The sequence below is a fragment of the Ranitomeya variabilis genome, chromosome 2 (genome assembly GCF_051348905.1).
Source record: "Ranitomeya variabilis isolate aRanVar5 chromosome 2, aRanVar5.hap1, whole genome shotgun sequence".
NCBI lineage: Eukaryota > Metazoa > Chordata > Amphibia > Anura > Dendrobatidae > Ranitomeya > Ranitomeya variabilis.
Genome location: NC_135233.1, coordinates 532802720 through 532824531, shown reverse-complemented (window position 1 = coordinate 532824531; position 21812 = coordinate 532802720). Strand labels below are relative to the sequence as shown.

The 21812-nt window shown below is 46.8% G+C and overlaps 1 protein-coding gene across 1 annotated transcript in view; it reads left to right on the top strand.

The window, feature by feature from the left end:
• Positions 1 to 21812, top strand: part of CSTF3 (cleavage stimulation factor subunit 3) — a 204065-nt gene that overhangs the window by 110901 nt on the left and 71352 nt on the right. Inside the window, exon 4 of the mRNA XM_077288107.1 lies at positions 16965 to 16997. Coding sequence (XP_077144222.1) covers positions 16965 to 16997 — 33 coding nt within the window. The remainder of the gene's footprint in view (positions 1 to 16964; positions 16998 to 21812) is intronic.

The window sequence follows — 21812 nt, the reverse complement described above, 5'->3', positions numbered from 1 at the left end:
GCGGGAAGTAAGCGGATCATGTGCAGATGGTACCCGGGGTGGAGGAGAGGAGACTCTCCTCCAGGCCCTGGGAACCATATTTGTGTAAAAAAAAAAACAAATAAAATAAAAAAATGATATACTCACCTCTCTGCGCTGCACGCGGCCGTCCGGTCGCAGGGTTGCTGTGCGAGCAGGACCTGCGGTGACGTCTTGGTGACATGACCGTGACGTCACGAAGGTCCTTCTCGCACAGCATCTTTGGAACCGGACCACCGCGTGCAGCGCCGAGGAAATCGGGACGTCAGAGGGTGAGTATAAACCATTTTTTTAATTATTTTTAACATTACTATTGATGCTGCATATGCAGCATCAATAGTATAGGAGTAAACCCGCAGCGGAAACCGCAAAACAAACCGCGATAAATCTGCAGGGATAACCGCAGCGGTTTTGCCCTGCAGATTTATCAAATCCGCTGCGGGAGAACCCGCAGAGGACCTGACCTACGTGTGCACATAGCCTAAGTTCCCAGAATGAGTATTTGTTGCGTTTTTGATGCTTCAGATTTTCTGCAGCAATTAAGTTACAATGTATGTAAAAGTCTAGACACAAGTGATAAAATGTTCACTCTTCCATGCAGTAGTGCTTTGAATCTGTCAGATTGCAAGGGCATTTCCTGGTTACTGCTGTCCTAAGCTCAGCGACAGATTTTCAATATGGATTCAGGTTTGGGCTCTGGCTGGGCCATTCCAAGACTTTGATCTTCTTTTGGTGAAGCCATTTTTTGTTGTTTTGGCGGTATTCTTAGAGTCCTTGTCTTGCTGAAAAGTGAAACTCATCTTCAGCTTTTTAGCAGAGGCCTGAAGATTTTAATGAGAAACTGACTGATATTTGAAACTGTTCATAACTCCCTCCAAATTATCTAAAGCCCCAGTTCTAGATGCCAAAAAATAACCCAAAAGCATAATGCTGCCTCCACCATGCTTCACTGTGAGTATGGTGTTCTTTTGGAGATGAGCAGCATTGACTTTGTGCCAAATGTACCTTTTAGGCTAGGTGCACACGTTGCTGATTTTTTGCGTTTTTTTGCTATAAAAACGCTATAAAAATGCACAAAAACGCATACATTATCCATCCCATCATTTAGAATGCATTCCGCAATTTTTGTGCACATGATGCGTTTTTTTTCCACGAAAAAAAAACGCATAGCGGTAAAAATCGCAGCATGTTCATTAATTTTGCGGATTTTTTGTGTTTTCCCCGCTATTTAATGCATTGGGAAGCTCTGGAAAAAACGCGCAAAAAACATGAAACAAAACGCGGAAAAAAAAACGCATGCGGATTTCTTGCAGAAAATGTCCGGTTTTGCTCAGGAAATTTCTGCAAGAAATCCTGAACGTGTGCACATATCCTTAGAATTATGGCCCAAAAGTTTATCTTTGTCTCATCAGACAATAACACATTTTCCCACATGCTTTTGACAGACTTGATGTATATTTTGGAAAATCATAGCTAGGCTTGGATGTTTTTCTTTGTAAGGAAAAAAAAACCTTCCATCTTGCCATCATACCTCACAGGCCACACATATGAAGAATACAGGAGATTGTCACATACAATACACAACTTGTCAGAAATTCTTGCAGCTCCTTTAATATTGGCCTCTGTACAGCCTCTCGGGCCTATTTTCTTTTTGCCTCTTCATAAATTTTTGAGGGAAATCCAGTTATAAATAATGTAATTGTGCCAAATTTAAGCCACTTCTTGACAGTCTTATAAATTATTGCATGCAATGTCTAATAACGTGGAACTTTTTTTTTTCAACCTTCTCCCGAATGATACCTTTCAGCAATAAGTTCCCTTGCTGTGTTGTAAGCTGTTTACGGACCATGGCATTTTCTGTATAATGGAACTAACAAAATGTCAAGAAAATCCTTCTAGAACAGCTGAACTACCGTATTTTCCGGCGTATAAGACGACTTTTTAACCCCTAAAAATTGTCCCAAAAGTCGGGGGTCGTCTTATACGCCAGGTACGGCATGTGCAGGGAGCGATCCTGGATGTTCCCACGGTCTGAAGGAGAGGAAACTCTCCTTCAGGCCCTGGGATCCATATTCATGTAAAAAATAAAGAATAAAAATAAAAAATATGGATATACTCACCCCTCCGAGAAGCCTGGCTGTCACCACTGCAAGCGTCTGCCTCCGTTCCTAAGAATTGCAGAGCATGAAGGACCTTCGATGACGTCACGGTCAGGTGACCGGTCACATGAGCGGTCACGGACCAATCACAGGACTGCGACGTCATCGAGGGTCCTTTATGCTCTGCAATTCTTAGGAACGGAGGCAGACGCTTGCAGCAGTGACAGCCAGGCTTCTCGGAGGGGTGAGTATATACATATTTTCTCTAGTCACCTTCCATGACGGCATATGGAGGTTGTCTCTTTGCCCTAATGGGGAACAGGAAACACAGAGAGGTTAAAAGGACCTCCCACTTGCCAGTGTCTTTCCTGTTCCCCATGGGACAGGGAGAGGTTTCCATGTGCTGTAGTGGCCGGCGGCTACGGTACGTTCTCAAGCTTTGCCTGTATAGCCGGGCAGCAGGCGGTCGCTCTCAGCCTCCTCCTTACGCTGCTCCCGTCGTCCTGCTTGCAGGTGCCTCAGGACCCCCTCCCGGCCTTCCCGCGCCCCCACGAGGGCAAAGCAGGCCTGGGATCCCCGACCGGGCTCCTCCCAGAGCTGCCCGGCGTTCTCCTCCTCCATGCAGTCGGCTCGGCGTCCCGGAAGTGACGTCAGCGGCTCTCGCGCGTCACTTCCGGTTTCCCCATACACTGTGAAGCCGGTACTTCCGGGTTTCGCCGGCCGGCGTGTCGGACCTGGGAGCTCCCTCACATGGATCCTGGAGGGGGAGGGGGATGATTAATCGCTGGAGGCAGGTGCTAGGACGGCGTCCATAAAAGCCTGCTGAACCACCACTGAGGTAAGGCTATTTCCCCAGTATGGATGGTTCTTTGTGCCCTGTGTCTGCGGAGCTCAGTGCCACCCCTGCTTCTGTGAGTGTTTGCAGGGATGGGATCCGGGAGGAGTGTACTTAGGGGTTAGAAGTCCTCATCCCTCTCTCCCTTTATATATTTCAGGGAGAAAAACCTGCCCCTAAAGGCGCCTATAGAAAGAAGTGCCCAATCTGTTCTACTAAATGCCCTCCTAACTGGGATAAGAAACTCTGCCAGCCATGCACTGACAGAGTAATAAAAGTTGAGCAACCATCTCTACTAGATGAAATTCGCTCACTGGTAAAACAGGAGGTTCAATCTTCCCTGGCAGCTTTCACACCTCCACCCCCACCTCCACCTCCGCAGCCGCAACCTCGTTTCCCGGCTCAGAAGAGAAAAATTCAGGTGGTTGAATCTGATTCTGATTTGGACCTCTCTCATGCCTCATCCGTTGGCTGGGAGGATCCAGTATCACCTAAAGCTGAGGTCAGGAAATACCTTTTTTCCTCAGACTATATTGAGGATCTAGTCTCTGCTGTCCGTAACACCATGGGATTAGAAGAGGAACCTGTACCGCAGTCCATACAGGATCAGATGTTTGGTGGGCTTTCATCGGAGAAGAGAGTGGGCTTCCCAGTTCATGCTAACATTGTTAGTATGATTAATCAGGAATGGGAACTACCTGAGAAACGATTCAGTACCCCTTCAGAAATGAAGCATAGATTTCCTCTTGAGGATGATCTTATTAAATTGGACATTCCCAAGGTCGATGTGCAGGTGGCTAGGGTCGCCAAGAGAACTGCCCTCCCCTTTGAGGATTCTTCACAATTGAAGGATCCCATGGATAGGAAAATTGAAAGCCTCCTGAGGAAATCATGGGAAACTTCTACGTCTGTCCTCAAGGCTAACGTCGCCTCTACCTGTGTGGCTAGAGCCCTCTCCTGCTGGCTTGAGAAATTGGAAACCCACATATCTCAAGGTACCTCAAGAGGCGAGATATTGGATTCCCTTCCCATTCTGCATAAAGCTACAGGGTTTTTGGCAGACGCTTCTCTGGAATCTGTAAGAGTCGCCGCCAGATCCCTTGTACTTTCCAACTCTGCCAGAAGAGCTCTCTGGCTTAAGCTATGGAGCAGGGATATCACCTCTAAGGCCAAGCTCTGTGCCATACCCTTTAAAGGAGATTATGTTTTTGGTCCAGCCTTAGACGATATTCTCGATAAGGCTACCGACAAGAAAAAAGCGCTCCCGGAACAAAAGCAGCCTAGAAAACGGTTTTTACTCGGACTCCCATGACAACACGACGAGAGAGGGGATCCGCCCATCAGGAACAGGAAACCTACAGAATCAAAAGGGCGGCACCTCTCCCCTGCATCAGTTGGTTTCCTGTTCCTGAAGGGACGGGTGCCTACAGATAATTCTTAAGGAGCCCAGGCCGGCCGGCCGAATCCGGTAGCGAGGGGGTCTCCTACCTCGGCCGGTGCGGAAATCCCTGGAGACGCCACGGTGGTCCTTGCTGGACTGCACGTCGGTGGTGTTCACAGCTGGGAGCAGAGTCCAGAGGATTTCTTGCCTCCATCAGCGTCAGCGCTGGTAAGTATATCCCATTGGCGGTGCAGTGGCGGCGTGCATGTGGGGTGCCGGCGTCAGGGTAGTGTGGGTGAACACCCGGAGCGCTGCGATCCGTCCCCGGCGTCCTGCACCGCTCTCAGCGTGTGCTGGAGCGTTTCCGGGTGCGGTGACGTGGGGGGGGGCGGAGTTAGTAGCCTCTTCCGGGTCGCCGGATGTCTGCGCAAAATGGCGGCGCCCATCGCATCCTGAATACCGGTTTTCCCACAAGGCTCCCTATCCTCCCTGCTGTGTCCTGGGCCAATGGGAATAACGCTGGCCTATCTGCTGACCGGATCCAAGGGGGATTTAAGCAGGTGACGACTTTGGAAACCTGCTTTTGGTCGCAGTTCGTCATGGAGAGTGGTGGTGAGCAGCAGCAGCTGCTGGATGATGTGCGTCAGAAGCCCAAAGAGAAGGACAGAAGCGACCAGTCCAGTCGTAAAAGCTCATCCGGGCAGGGATCCAGAGCTTCGACTAGGAAAGAACCCCCTCGCATTCCGGTACTTTACTTTGGCGCACGGGTAAGTGATCTACGTGAAAGTTCACTCTGTGACGCGGGGCCCTTGTACTTTATCATTCTAGGGGAAGAAGAGTGACAAGTCAAAACATAAGGAATGTGCCCTCTGTGGAGTCCCCTTACCAGACTCTTGTCCCAAAAAATTATGTGCCCCCTGTATACAACAGACGGTGAGGTCTACAGGAGTGGTGGGGTGGGAGTGACATTAGGTCAGATAGTAGTTATCACCTATATTGTCCCCCCCTACGTAGCGGAAGAGTCTGAGTGCGGCAATCCTGAAGGAGATGATCCGTTTGGAAGTAAGGGAATCCCTACGGTCCCTATCCCAAGCGGGAGGTTCAAAACATAGGACCCCCCTGGACTCTAATTCTTCGGAGGAAGAAAGAGAAGAGGGTGCCTATCACTCTTGTCCTTCCTCCTCTTCATCAGATGAGGAGTCTGGACGATTTTGTCTACCCCTGGATAGGATTGACAAAGTGGTCAAGTCAGTTAGGGGCACAATGGTCATAGAAGAACCCAAGCCGCAGCCCTCAAAACAGGAGATGATGTTCGGCGGATTGGATCGTAAAAAACATAGATCTTTTCCAGTGAACGAGAAGATTCAAGACTTGATCCTCCAGGAATGGAAGAAACCGGAAAAGAAGGGTTCCTTACCGCCAGCATTAAAACGCAGGTACCCTTTTGATGATCCGGTTGTGGAGACATGGGATAAAGCCCCTAAGTTGGATGCAGCGGTGGCAAAAGCATCAAAGAAAGCCTCGTTGCCATTTGAGGATATGGGGACCCTCAAAGACCCCCTTGACAGGAAAGCGGATACTTTCCTTAAGGGTACCTGGGAGACGGCGGCAGGATCTCTCAGACCAGCAGTTGCCGCGACATGTACAGCCAGGTCTTTAATGGTCTGGCTGGATCAGTTGGAGTCCCAGCTCAAGGACGGCGCTTCCAGAGATACTATTCTGAAGGCTCTACCAACAATTCAGAATGCTGCGGCCTTTCTGTCGGACGCTTCGGTGGACTCAGTCAGGATGGCGGCTAGAGCGGCAGGACTCTCCAAAACGGCTCGTAGAGACTTATGGTTGAAGTGCTGGTCAGGCGACATTCAATCCAGAACTAAACTCTGCGCAGTCCCGTGTAAAGGAGAATATCTCTTTGGTCCAACTCTGGATGAGTTGCTGGAGAAAGCGGGGGATGACAAGAAGAAATTTCCTAATCTGTCTTCAGCATCCTACCGTCGGCCCTTCAATAGAAGGAGATTTGGTCGCGGGAAGAAACACGGGTCCTCACCCTCTAGAGAGAGTTTTAGATGGGAGGATAGACGCGGAAGAGGTACGGGCTACATGTTTCGCCGTTCCTCAAAAGAACAGAAAAAACCAGAATGACTAGCAATCCCTGTGGGGGGTAGACTGTCAGCATTCTCTTCAGCCTGGTTTGACATTACGAACAGTAAATGGGTCTGAGGCATTATAGCAAAAGGTCTAAGGCTTGACTTTAATCACTGGCCTCGAGATAAATTTAAGTTAACCCCTTTACGTTCCTCCCCCCTTGAACAACCAGCCCTGGAAGCAGAGGTCATGAACTTATGCTCCAAAAATGTATTGATCGAAATTCCAGAATCAGAAAAAGGGAGGGGATTTTACTCTCCTCTTTTTCTGATCAAGAAGCCAGATAGATCGTTTAGAACGATCATAAATCTCAGAGGCCTTAATGAGTTTCTGGTCAATGAATCATTCAAAATGGAAACAATCAGTACAGCAATAAAAATGTTGTTTAAACACTGCTTCATGGTAGTTGTAGATTTAAAGGACGCATACTATCATGTTCCGATACATGAAGACTTCCAGAGATTCCTGAGAGTAGCTGTGACAATGGGGGGACAGATTCATCACTTCCAGTTCAGAGCTCTTCCCTTTGGCTTATCAGCGGCTCCTAGGGTATTTACAAAGTTAGTGGCCGAAGTCATGGCGCACTTACGAGAGTCTGACATCCTGATTGTCCCCTATTTGGATGATTTCCTTATAGTAGGGAGTTCAGCAGATCATTGCCTTTCACAACTAGGAACAACCACAACCAAACTTGAGCATCTGGGGTGGATCGTAAATTATGAAAAATCCCGATTACAGCCCCAAAAAATACAGAGATTCTTAGGGCTGTTGTTAAATTCAGAAACCCAACAGTATTGTCTTCCGCCCGACAAGTTATTACATATCCAACAAGTGTCTAGAGCAATTGATAAACCATCCATGACCCTTAGACAAGCTATGTCACTGTTAGGATCTCTAACCTCATGCATTCCCGCTGTCCGTTGGGCCCAATTTCACACCAGGCCTTTACAATCCGAGGTACTGGTTAATGATAGAGTTTTACAAGGGTCTTTGCAGAGTCAGATTACTTTGGGACCAAAAGCTCTTACAGCTCTTAGATGGTGGCTAAACAGTGACAATTTATCGGCGAGAGTTCCCTGGGTGACACAGGTGACACGTATTGTAACTACAGACGCTAGCCCTTCGGGTTGGGGAGCACACATGGATGACATGATAGTTCAGGGTCTATGGGACCCCCTAACATCAGCCTCCTCCAACCAAAGAGAGTTAATGGCAATTGAACTTTCGGTTAAAAAATTCCTCATATGTCTGCAGGGTCACCATGTCAAGATCCTCTCGGACAACCAGGTGGCGGTCGCTTACATAAATCACCAGGGTGGAACTCATTCCGAATCACTGAGGAGAGTGGCGGATCGTCTATTCCAGACAGCGGAGAACCATTTTCTATCTTTAACCGCACTACATATAAGAGGAAAAGAAAATGTGAAGGCGGACTTTATAAGCCGCAACACCCTAAGACAAGGGGAGTGGTCTCTAAACAGTCTCGTGTTCAACCAGATTGTCCACAAATGGGGACATCCAGAGGTGGATTTATTTTCCACCAGGGACAACCGAAAGACAATAAAATTCTGTTCCCTAAATCCCAGGGAGAATCCTCTGGCGGTAGACGCCTTTCTGATCAAATGGGATTTTCAGCTGGCTTATGCGTTCCCCCCGCTGGGCCTGATACCTCTGGTGATCAGGAAAATAAGAGAAGATCGGGCAAGAGTTATATTGATTGCCCCATTCTGGCCCAGAAGGGCCTGGTTCACCTGGCTCAGAATTATGTCAGTGGAGGACCCCTGGGTGCTTCCGGACATTCCAGATTTACTCCACCAGGGTCCGATCAGCCATCCTCAAGTAAAGAGTCTCCATTTGACGGCATGGAGTTTGAGAGGGCGTTACTGAAAAACAAAGGGTTCTCCCCAAATTTAATTGAAACCCTTATGAAAAGTAGGAAACCGATTACGACAACAATCTATGCTAGAACCTGGCGGAAATTTCTGGCCTCTTCTGATTTTAATTTAGAAGAGGGAATACCTATAAAACAAATCTTAGAATTCCTGCAAAGAGGCTTAGAGCTAAATCTATCCACTAGTACTCTAAAAGTACAGGTCTCGGCCCTAGGGGCCCTGTTTTCCTGTAACGTCGCCAATAATTATTGGATTTCAAGGTTCATTAAAGCATCTAGTAGGGCTAGACCCATACATAAGGATAGATCTATGCCTTGGGATCTTAACCTAGTCCTGTCAGCATTGACTAGAGAGCCGTTTGAACCATTACAATCAGCTTCAATTAAGGCCTTATCCCTTAAGACAGCATTTCTGGTAGCGATAACATCTGCCCGTAGGGTGGGAGACATACAAGCTCTCTCCAGACTTCCCCCTTATACAGAGTTTCTGCCAGATAGGGTAGTCCTCAGACCGGACCTGGCCTATTTACCAAAAGTGTCATCACGGTTTCACAGGTCACAGGAGATAGTTTTACCATCTTTCCTTCCCAATCCCTCCAACCCTAAAGAAGAGCTACTCCATACGTTAGACGTTAGGAGATGCCTGTTAGAATACATCTCTGTTACTGATACATGGAAGAAAGATAATGCGTTATTTTTATCTTTCCAAAATCCTAGAAAGGGACTCAGGGTATCAAAGTACACACTAGCGAAGTGGATTAGGGAGGCTATCTCTTTGGCTTATACTGCAGGTGGGGGTCCGACTCCGCAGAATCTGAGGGCGCATTCCACCAGAGCCATGGCTACATCCTGGGCGGAAAAATCTGGAGTATCAATCGACCAGATATGTAAGGCGGCCACATGGTCATCCCCGTCCACCTTCTTTAAACACTATAGGTTGGATTTGGGGGCCTCCTCTGATCTCACCTTCGGGTTAAGGGTGCTAACAAGCTATAGTCCCTCCCTAAGGTAGTGTTACATCTCTGTAATTCTCTCGTCGTGCTGTCATGGGAGTCAGAGTAAAGCATTAAGCTACTTACGGGTAGCGGCATTTCTCTGAGGCCCATGACAGCACCCTTAGTTCCCTCCCTATTCACGTGGGGGTTGCACCTCCTATAATGTATATATCTCACGTATGATACCCAGTTCCAATATATTGGTTAAATTTTTGTATATAAACTGTATATAATGTATATTTTTGCGTGCCACTAACCGCGGTAGTCCTCTCAAGGCTCTGAAATACAACTGATGCAGGGGAGAGGTGCCGCCCTTTTGTATCTGTAGGTTTCCTGTTCCTGATGGGCGGATCCCCTCTCTCGTCGTGCTGTCATGGGCCTCCGAGAAATGCCGCTACCCGTAAGTAGCTTAATGCTTTTCGTGGCCCACAACCTCAGCCCTCTCAAACAAGAGGTAAAGGTAAAACCGGCAGGTGGAGCTACGCAAAGGGTAGGGGAAAAAATATTTTTGTCCCACAACAGCAGCAGCAGCAGCAGCAGTCCCAACAGGACAAACAATGACTCCGACCCGGTGGGGGGAAGACTCTCGAAGTATGTGGGTCAGTGGGAAAATATCACCAGTTCCCACTGGGTTCTCAATGTTATCAAAGAGGGCCTTTTAATAGAGTTAATTTCTCCCCCCCCCCCTCAGGGTCTAAAGATTACTACCCTTTCAACATCAAGGGATCGCAGTCTGTTATCCTTGGGTCTCAAAGATCTTATGAGATCAAATGTGATCTCCCCAGTCCCACAATCGGAATGGGGAAAGGGACATTATTCCCGACTTTTCCTGGTTCCCAAACCTTCGGGAGATGTACGAATTATTATAAACTTGAAGGGTCTGAATCAGCATGTGAAATATCGCAAGGTCAAGATGGAGTCCGTAAGATCTGCGATCCCTCTGATAGAACATCACTCCTTTATGGCAACCATCGACCTAAAGGATGCGTATTTCCACATTCCTATTCACCCGAGACACAAGAAATATCTCAGGTTTGCGATACAGGGGAGTCATCGGGTGGAGCACTATCAGTTTGGAGTCCTTCCCTTCGGCATTTCCTCGGCACCGAGGGTGTTCTCCAAGGTAATGGCAGAGGTAGTGTCATTTATCCGGAAACAAGGTGTTTGCATAGTGCCCTATCTGGACGATCTTCTGATAGTAGCTTCCACCGAGGTAACCCTGATATCCCATGTCTCAACCACCCTAGAAATATTGAGATCCCTAGGTTAGATTCCAAATCTAGGAAAATCTCAACTTCAACCTTCAAAAACCAGGAGATTTCTGGGAGTGATTCTGGACTCAGCAAAACAGATGTCCTTCCTCCCAGACGATCACAGACTTCCCTTAGTAACAAAGATCAGGAAGTTCAAAGAGATGAGGTCTCCTACTCTGCGAGAAGGAATGTCGCTGTTGGGTTCCATGACAGCCTGCATACAATCGGTGGCTTGGGCTCAAGGTCACTCAAGGACCCTCCAAGCCCACATTCTAGGCAATTGGGACGGTCGACCTGGCACTCTTACCAAGAGGATCCACACTCCGGGCAGAGTGAAAGCTTCCTTGACATGGTGGATGAATCCCAAGAATCTTCTGAAAGGTGTATGCTGGATTCAGTCCCCTCTAACCTCGATCAAAACAGATGCCAGCAAGAGGGGCTGGGGAGCCATAATAAACCACGTCCCCTATCAAGGTCTTTGGAGCCAGTCGATCACCGAGAAATTGTCAAACTTCAGAGAGCTCAAAGCTGTGGAAGAGACTCTATTAGCGGCAAGTCGTCAGATTTCTGGACAACATGTTCAGATATACTCGGACAACATGACCACGGTGGCTCATATCAGACACCAGGGCAGTACAAGGACCCTCAGTCTAAAAAAGATCTCCGCTCGAATCTTTTCTTGGGCCGAAAAACACTTACTGTCCCTGACGGCAATCCACCTGAAGGGTACTACAAATATTCAGGCGGACTACCTAAGTCGCCAGGATATTCATCCTGGCGAATGGATCCTGGATCTTCAAACATTCAACATGTTGGTACACAAGTGGGGTCATTCAGATGTCGACCTCTTTGCCTCTCACCAGAACGCAAAAGTCAAAACCTTTTTTTCCTTGAACCCAAGAGGCAATCCCAGGGGGTTGGATGCCTTAACCCAAGACTGGCAGTTTCACCTAGCTTACGCGTTTCCGCCAATCCCAATTCTTGCCAAGGTTCTACGGAAGATACGACTAGAAAAGACTCCAACTATTCTGATAGCTCCATTGTGGCCCAAAAGAAGTTGGTTCAACTTAATCATCCAACTACAAGTGGATGGACCGGTAATGTTACCAATAAAGCACAATCTTCTCTCTCAGGGTCCCATTCTCCACTCAGACCCTCAGAAGTTGATATTGGCGGCGTGGTTGCTGAAGCCCAGGTACTAAAAGCTAAAGGATTGTCAATCCCTGTCATAGCTACTTTCCAAAAATCGAGGAAACCGGTAACCAACGCCATCTACAATAAGATCTGGAAAAAGTTTTCATCATTCTGTCTGCCTAACCTTCCAGACCCTCTCAAGCCTAATATACCCATCATTTTGGATTTCTTACAAAAAGGCTTGGAAATAGGTCTAAGACCCAGTACCCTCAAGGTCCAGGTCTCTGCACTTAGCTTGGTTTTTGACCAAGATTTAGCGGGTCATCGCTGGATTAAAAGGTTTATGACATCAGCTACTAGAAAACAGATCATAGTTCCCCCATGGGATCTCAATGTGGTGCTCCAAGGTCTGACTGGTCCACCCTTTGAACCACTATCTTCCTGTTCTCCACAAAATCTGGCCTACAAAACTGTGTTTTTGGTAGCCATTACTTCAGCTAGAAGGATTGGTGAATTACAGGCCTTGTCTATACGAGAACCTTATCTTCTGATAAGAGATGATTCAATTGTGCTTCGTCTTGATCCTTCCTTTCTTCCGAAGGTTATCTCTGACTTTCATCGTTCTCAAGAGATTTTCCCACCATCCTTTTGCCACAATCCAGCAAATTTGGAAGAAAGAAGATTTAGCACTTTGGATGTCCGGCGTATTCTTTTACAGTACTTGGACCAAACCCGTGCGCTCAGAATTGATCATGACCTATTTGTCCACCTCTCAGGACAGAACAAGCGGAAAAAAGTAGCCAAAAGTACCATCGCTACATGGATCAAGAAAGCTATAACGGAAGCCTACCTCGCTCAAAACAAATTGCCTCCAGTAGGGATCAAAGCCCACTCAACCAGATCTACATCGGTTTCCTGGGCAGAAAGAGCAGGCGCATCTCCGGAGCAGATTTGCAGGGCAGCAACGTGGTCTTCACTCCATACCTTCTCTAAGCATTACAGATTAGATGTATTGTCCAATAGGGACTTAGCCTTCGGCCGTAAAGTACTCCAGGCCGTTGTCCCTCCCTAGTGCCAAATTAGTTGGTATTCCTCCATATGCCGTCGTGGAAGGTGACTAGAGAAAATAGAATTATTCTTACCGTTAATTCGGTTTCTAGGAACCTTCCACGACGGCACTAATTTCCCACCCGATGTATATTCCTGGATTAGTTCTGGGATTCTGAAGGTAAACCAGTACTATGGTCTCAATTGTAAGTCACTGGCAAGTGGGAGGTGGGAGGTCCTTTTAACCTCTCTGTGTTTCCTGTTCCCCATTAGGGCAAAGAGACAACCTCCATATGCCGTCGTGGAAGGTTCCTAGAAACCGAATTAACGGTAAGAATAATTCTATTTTTTATTTTTATTCTTTATTTTTCACATGAACATGGATCCCAGGGCCTGAAGGAGAGTCTCCTCTCCTTCAGACCCTGGGAACCACACGCCATATAAGATGACTGGGCGTATAAGATGACCCCCGTCTTATACAGCGGGCATATCCCAAATTCCATATTTTATATGGAAAAGTTGGGGGTCGTCTTATACGCCCAGTCGTCTTATACACCAGAAAATACGGTATATGAGGGGTTAATCAGAATCACTGTAGATGATGGCAGCTGTGCACTGACTACTATTGAACAGGAGTCTAAGGGTATGTGCACACGTAGAATGGTCCACTGCCGATTTTTCCGCAGCGGATTTGATAAATCTGCAGGGCAAAAACGCGTTTTTGCTGCAGATTTACCGCGGTTTTTTGCGGCTTTCACTGCGGTTTTACAACTGCGGTTTTCTTTTGGAGCAGGTGTAAAACCGCTGCGGAATCCGCACAAAGAAGTGACATGCTGCGGAATGTAAACCGCTGCGTTTCCTCGCGTTTTTTCCGCAGCATGTGCACAGCGTTTTCTGTTTCCCATAGGATTACATTGTAATGTAAACTCATGGGAAACTGCTGCTGATCCGCAGCAAAATCTGCATCGTGTGCACATAGCCTAAATGTGATTGGCTAATTCTGAACAACATTATTTTAGTATTTTTATTTTCACACTCAAAATTATTTGATTTGTTTCTCAATATACAGATTCTGGATGACCTTAAGGGTGGAAAAGTTCTGAAATGGTTCTTTGTATTATTTTTTTACATGGCAAAAACCTGGCATTTAAAAGTGATGTGTAGACAAAATAATAAGTTGCAAGTTTTCAATGTTAATTGGAAGAGTTGGTTGAATCATCCAGAAAATATTGTTCTAATTTAATAGTAGTCATTAATGATTGCGATCCTTGAAATCTGCTGAATACAACCCTGTATGTTATGTTGTATTTTATTTTCTGTAGGTTTAATCCCTATGTAGACTTCAATGTTTGTCAGTCTAACATATTGTATACACTGCTTGTTGTTATTTTCTTAAAACCAAATAAAAAGATATTGTTAAAAAAAAAGTGATGTGTAGACTTTTCATATCCACTGTAGGTTACTTGGGATTTTCCATTTCGTTTTTGAGTGATTTTCTTTACACATTTATATAAGCGCTTTTTCCTGCTGCAGTATTTATATCAAGTTTTAAATGAGGCTACTTTGTTTTGGAAACTTCTTGTTTGTTGAGACGTTTTTCTACATCTCATTTAAGTTTATAGGTAGAATCCGCAAATAAAATGCATATTTCCCAGAAGCAGGATAAACATGTTGCAGATCTCATAATTGCACGGTAGATCAGCACACACACAGATCATGCGCTTTGCTGGAAGGCCGGTTTCACACGTCAGTGGCTCCGGTACGTGAGGTGACAGTTTCCTCACGTACCGGAGACACTGCCACACGTAGACCCATAAAAATCAATGCATCTGTTCAGATGTCATTGATTTTTTGCGGACCGTGTGCGGAACGTGTCTCCGTGTGCCAAACACGGAGACATGTCAGTGTTCGTGGGAGCGCACGTTTTACACGGACCCAATAGAGTCAATGGGTCCGCGTAAAACACGCACCTCACACGGACATTCTCCGTCTGGGGTCCGTGTGCGTGCAGGAGACAGCGCTACAGTAAGCGCTGTCCCCCCCACATGGTGCTGAAGCCGGTATTCATATCTTCCCTGTAGCAGCGTTTGCTATAGAGAAAATATGAAGAATAGTGTTACAAATAAAGATTTAGGTGTCCGCCGCCCCCCCACCCCCTGTGCGCCCCCCCGCTGGTCAGAAAATACTTATCCGGGTCCCCCGTCGGCTGTCGCTCCTTCCTGGTCTGGCCGCGCCTCCTACTGTATGCGGTCACGTGGGCCCGATCATTTACATCATGAATATGTGGCTCCACCTCCCATAGGGGCGGAGCCGACTATTCATGATTGTAATTGATCGGCCCCACGTGACCGCATACAGTAGGAGGCGCGGCCAGACCAGGAAGGAGCGACAGCCGACGGGGGACCCGGATAAGTATTTTCTGACCAGCGGGGGGGGCGCACAGGGGGTGGGGGGGCGGCGGACACCTAAATTTTTATTTTTAACACTATTCTTCATATTTTCTCTGCAGCAAACGTTACTGCAGAGAGGATATGAAGCGCAGCTTCAGCACCATGCAGAGTGGGTACCACACGCTCCGTGTGGTACCCACTCGCCATACGGGCGGCACACGTGTGCCGCAGGTATGGCCTCCGTGAGTTCCCAGGCACACGGACACGGATAACTCCGGTACCGATTTGTCCGGTACCGGAATTATCTGGACGTGTGGGACAGCCCGAACTGTAATATGCCTTTTTTTTTTGGCATAAGAAAATACCGTAAGTACCGGTACCCCAAAAAACTCATCATGGCAGCTTGCCTTTAGTCTACGCACACATTAGATACACCGGAAATAGAAGGCTGCTGTATCCCATGTTAGAGGCATCTACTAATACTATGCTATTCCTTATCTGGAAAGATGGTATACTGTGGTCTGCCATTCTGATGAAGGCCAGCAGTGTACTTTCGTGTCCAATAGAGTATACTCCGGAGGTTGGCTTTATACGTGATGCGGCCAGAAGTATTCTTAGGCCGTGTTCCAAAGTAGAATAAATACTGTATTTTTCCTCTACATTTTCTCTGCAGAAAATCTGCTGCGTTTATCTGGATATCTTTTAATGAAAATTCAAGCCCACTGTTCCTCTAAGGCTATGTGCACACTTTGCGGTTTTTGCTGCGGATCCGCAGCGTTTTTGGACGCTGCGGATCCGCAGCAGTTTCCCATGAGTTTACAGTACAATGTAAACCTATGGCAAACAAAAAACGCTGTGCACATGCTGCGGAAAAAACGCGCGGAAACGCAGCGGTTTTCATTCCGCAGCATGTCAATTCTTTGTGCGGAATCCGCAGCGGTTTGGCACCTGCTTCATGTTAAAAAACCGCAGGTGTCTAAAACCGCAGTGGAAACCGCACAAAAAAACGCGATAAATCCGCAGTACTTTTTGCACTGCGGATTTCAACAAATCCGCTGCGGAAAAATCCGCAGCAGAATCCGCAAAGTGTGCACATAGCCTAAAGATGCTGTTGACCTTGGTGTTTTCGGTGTGTATTTTCTCTTGAGCCTTTTATGGGGCGTTGAAAAACAACACATTAAACACTGCTACAAATTGTGCACTAAAAACGCATAAAAAAGTCAGCAAAAAACGCATTAATCAGAGAAGATAGATATAATGTATTATTGTACAGACCCCAGCAGAAAATGTGCAGATAAAAATGCAGCATTTACGCTGCATGTGAACATGGCTTTACCCTGCTGTTACAGACATGTTCTCATTAAGAAGAGGGTAGTAAGCTGCTGTCAGACCCCTCGTAACTGCCCGGCGCACAAAGGAGAAAATGTTGAAATCTAGCCTATCAGTCCTTCTTTCCTACGGCATCTATCGTTAGATGCCCCTTCAAAATGATGATTTATTCTAATCAAATTAATGTAACTAAGATATGATGTTAGAAAATGGGCATCTCCAGGGGCACAGACCTGCTACATATGGCAACAGTCCGGTAACATGCAGTGATACAGGTCTGCAGACACTGGATTGTGATGGAGGGTGGTGGGAGGGCGACATAGAAGGCAAATATGACTCCAAAGTAATTTTAGGAATGTTTCACAACTTGATGTACATCACATTAGACACAGGATCCCAAACCATGCTGTACTGTTATTATAATAATACTTTTTTATTTACCTACAGGTTAAGGCAAAAAATTACGACAAGGTGGAAAAGGTAAGTCTGTTCTGCTTTGTCCCATTGTTAGCAGTAAAGTTAGTTTAGTATTTTAGACATAAAGCTGCTTATATTATAGTCCGACATAATAGGGCAGATTTATTACTTAGAGTTAGTGATGAGCGAACATAATCGTTACTCGAGATTTCCTGAGCATGCTCTGGGGTCCTCCGAGTATTTTTTAGTGCTCGGAGATTTAGTTTTCCTTGCAGCAGCTGAATGATTTACAGCTATTAGCCAGCATAAGTACATGTGGGGGTTGCCTGATTGCTATGGAATCCCAACATGTACTTATGCTGGCTAACAGATGTAAATCATTCAGCTGCGGCAAGAAAAACTAAATCTCCGAGCACTAAAAAATACTCGGGGACGGGGGGGCGTGGCTATGTAGTCCAGGAGAGAGGACGCACCTCAGGAGAGCTCCGGTCATCCTGAACTGAATCATGCCATAAATTCCTCTGCTTTACCGGCTGCACTGGCTGGAAAGGTGCTCTTAGGACCCCAGGAGACCGGCGACCCCCGGAAGCGGCGGTTTTGGAGCCCAGAGACGCCGGGAGGTGAAGTGGCCTGGACGGGCGGTAAAATCCCTGGGCTGCGGCGGCCATCTTGGGGCGCGTGTTCCAGCAAACAGGGACACGGCGCCGGCGGTTACCGGAGCCAGATACATCTCCCCTGGAGGAGGCAGACACCTGTGCTGAAGCGGGAGCGCTGTGGAACGCGGAGATACAGGTGCTGGGTCTGGGGCAGCGGGCGGCACCTGGGAGACGGCAGCCATCACTGCAGCGCGCTCTCCAGCAGTAAGGAGAGCGGCGCTTTACAGCAAGACCGCGGTATAGCCCGGGAGGTGAGCGCACCATTGCAATAATAAAGGGGTAGTGCGGTGTGTGCCCTGGAAGATTGGGCCCTGCGCCCCCCCTTATCTGACAAGCTCCTGTCTGTGCCATAAACTTTGGAGGGATTAACCCCTCCCTCTCTGCTGTGCTGCCTGTGGAGGCTGTGGGCTGCTCTGGGACATAGTGCCTGGGTGAATCCTGTGTTGCTGCTTCTATGAATATCTGACAATCCTCTTATCTGGCTGGTGATTTCCCTAGGATCTATTCCAGTATTTAACTTTGCCGGATCGGCTATTGGGGAATAGACCAGCTATAACTATATGTGTGATCCTTCTGAAGGGTCCTTCTGCTAACCGCCATGCAGCACTCCAAAGGAGCGGGAGCTGCTGAGAAATTAAAGAAATATACCAGAGAAGACACCTCTGATAATGTACGCACTCTCAGAAATAATCCCACGCAGCACCAACGCAAAAATCGTCCTTCTGACAGTAATGAGGAGGGAGAGCAAGACGAACTGACTCTTAAACAAGCGTCTGAGCAACTGATGCAGGCCATATCCCTCACTAGATCCTCTCTTACTGAGAAAATAGAAGACGTACATACTGAAGTGGGTCGTTTGCGACATGATATGCAAGCTATGAGAGGGCGCATCTCAGAGGTTGAAACAAGAGTGTCTCAGATAGAAGACACCATCACCCCTATGGAAGCTAAGTTGTCAAAAGCCGCCGGGTCCGTGAATGCCTGGAAACAAAAAGCAGACGACATGGAAAATAGACTGCGCCGTAATAACATTCGAATTATTGGCTTGCCGGAGCGCTCGGAGGGTCAGCAACCTGAGCAATTCCTAGAGGACTGGCTTAAAACCTCCCTGGGAGATGGATTCTCCTCAACATTTTCTGTGGAGAGGGCCCATAGAGTACCGATGAGACCTCTCCCCCCCCCCCCGGAGCTCCGCCCCGGCCCTTCTTGGCGCGTCTTCTCAACTGCAGGGACAGGGATGCGATACTCCGCCTGGCGAGGCAGAAGGGCCCTATTAAATTCAATAACGCCACTATATCAGTTTTCCTGGATTTCTCCATGGTGCTCCAAAAACAGCGAGTTCAATTTGTGGAAGTTAAGAAGCAGCTCAGGGATAAAAACATCATTTATCCCATGCTTTACCCAGCTCGGCTCCGTGTTGTCCATGAAGGCTCTTCCCTGTTTTTTACAGATCCGGCGGAGGTAACCGAATGGTTACGAACATACAAGGTGTCTAATGTGCCGGACTCCTGAGCAATCTTCCTTATCCAATGGCAATACAAAATGGAGCTCTCCGTACAGGTGTTGAGCTTATCAACAATACCGAACGCTGATTCCAGTGAGGGTATCCCCTATTCTAATTGACTGTAGGAGTGTAGGATTATACTCCTCCACTGTTCAAGTTTTATCTTGTTTGGGTTCTTACACCAATTTTGACTGTTTGATATGTTTGATAGTCGCCATTGATAATTCTGTGCTCTGCGTGGTGTTCCTGATCTCTACACGAGCTATGGTGTATAATATTTCTTTTCTCAAGTGTAGCTATGGGGTCTGAGATTATATGTATGACTTGGAATGTACGGGGTATTAAGACCCCCCGTAAAAAAATCAAGGTATTTTCACAGATTAAGCGGTATCATCCCCATGTTGTAGCACTTGTAGAGACACGTCTGACCAGGGACACAGCTAAATGTACACAAAAGCCATGGGTGCAGTGGTCCCTTCACGCATTTCATACCAGCTATTCAAGAGGGGTCTCTCTGCTAATCCATAGAAGTGTTAGATGGGAGGCCAGGGAGGCAAGACGAGATCCCGAAGGTCGCTTTATTTTTGTACACGCCTTTATTAACACGCGGGAATACGTGATACTGTGCGTCTATAACCCACTCCCAGCTAATATATCGGTTCTCCGCATGGCAATGGAATTCTCCCTAAATTTTCCTGATGCTAGTATTATTTGTATGGGAGATTTTATCTTAGTCGTGGATAGTTCCTTAGATAGATTGAGACTGGATGATGGGATGTCTGGGGGCCCTTCTACTCAATCCTCTTCTCAATTGGCACTGTTTATGAATGGTAGCGGATGGCTGGACCTATGGAGAATACGTCACCCTGAGATAAGGGATTACACTTGTCACTCGTCAACTAGACGGTCTCTATCTCGTATAGATTATATATTTGGGTCTAGTGACCTGGCATTATGGGTGGATAGTGTTGAGCATGGCAACAAGGGGATATCGGACCACAGTCCAGTTATTCTTAAACTTAAATACGGTCTATCAAATAATACTATACCCTGGAAATTCTAGCGATAGAACGGTGGATCAGCTGAACTGTTTTTGTCTTTACCCACCCAGACCCCTCAAATCTTAGTCTGTTTTGGGATACTCTAAAAGCATATCTAAGGGGATGTCTGTCCTCCACAATTTCCTATATTAAAAGGATGACGGCGGGAGAGGATGACGAGATGGAGCGACGGTTGAAGGAATCCGAGACCGCCTATGTAACCAACCAAACTGGTTGGCAACAGGGTAGCATGGCTCACTTCCCAAAGGTTATATACCCAACATATAGACACAAAATCAAAACGCAAATTGTTTTTTACCCGTCAATCTTATTTCGAATTGGGGAACCAGGCCAGTAAACTATTGGCTTTTTTAGTACGCCAACACAACACATCTAATACAGTATTACAGATACGGGCACTTGATGGTTCATTGGTATCCTCTACTGAGGAGATCCTCCAGTGTTTCTACGAATACTATAAATCTTTATACAAGTCTAGTAGTGGTTTTGGTGTTTTTGAATGTGCAGACTATTTATCGGACATAGCATTCCCCTCATTGAGTCCAGCTCAGCAAGCCTTTATGGAGGCTGAGTTCACTTTGGAGGAGGTGGAGCAAGCTATAATGGATATGGCCTGTTATGATCCTTAGTGGTTGAGGATCCCAAATTACTCCAGCTAAGTAACAAACATAGGACAAGCTCTAGGAAGGTGGCAAACTGGACTGACCGCAAATCTGAACCTATCCAAACACACTAGAAGTAGCCGGTGAACGTGCCTAAAAATCCTAGACGTCTCGAGCCAGCCTGAGGAACTAACTACCCCTAGAGAGAAAGAAAAGACCTCTCTTGCCTCCAGAGAAATAATCCCCAAAGATATAGAAGCCCCCAACAGATAATAACGGTGAGGTAAGAGGAAGGCACATACACAGGGGTGAAAGCAGATTCAGCAAATGAGGCCCACTAATACTAGATAGCAGAAAATAGAAAAGGGAATCTATGCGGTCAGTAAAAAACCCTTACAAAATATCCACTCTGAGATTTCAAGAACCCCCACACCAACTAACGGTGTGGGGGGAGAACCTCAGTCCCCTAGAGCAACCAGCAAGCGAGGAAATCACATTTTAGCGAGCTGGACTAAAAACATAATGAACACTGATAATCAAAAAATGAACAAACTAAAACTTAGCTTGTCTTGGAGAGACTGGGAGCAAGGTAGACACAAGGAATCTGAAGAGCACTGAATACATTGATAGCAGGCAAGGAACTGAGTATCCAGGTGAGCTAAATAGGAAACCAACCAAGGATAACGAACCAGCTGATGCTGCAACCTGCAGAAAGACAACACTACACAGTACCGCTTGTGACCACTAGAGGGAGCCCAAAAATAGAGTTCACAACAATGGCCACCGGGAAGGCCCCTGGACCTGATGGGTTTCCTATTGAGCTGTATAAGAAATATCGTGGTCAACTGGCACCACTTTTATTGAAGGTACTTCGGAGTATATGGGAGGGAGAGTTTATGCCCGAAACATTTTATGATGCAAACATTATTGTACTTAAAAAAGAAGGGAAGGATCCTCTGGAATGTGGATCGTATCGCCCCATATCACTAGTAAACGTAGATTACAAAATTTTCACTAAAATATTGGCCACTAGACTAAATACGCTCATATTAGAC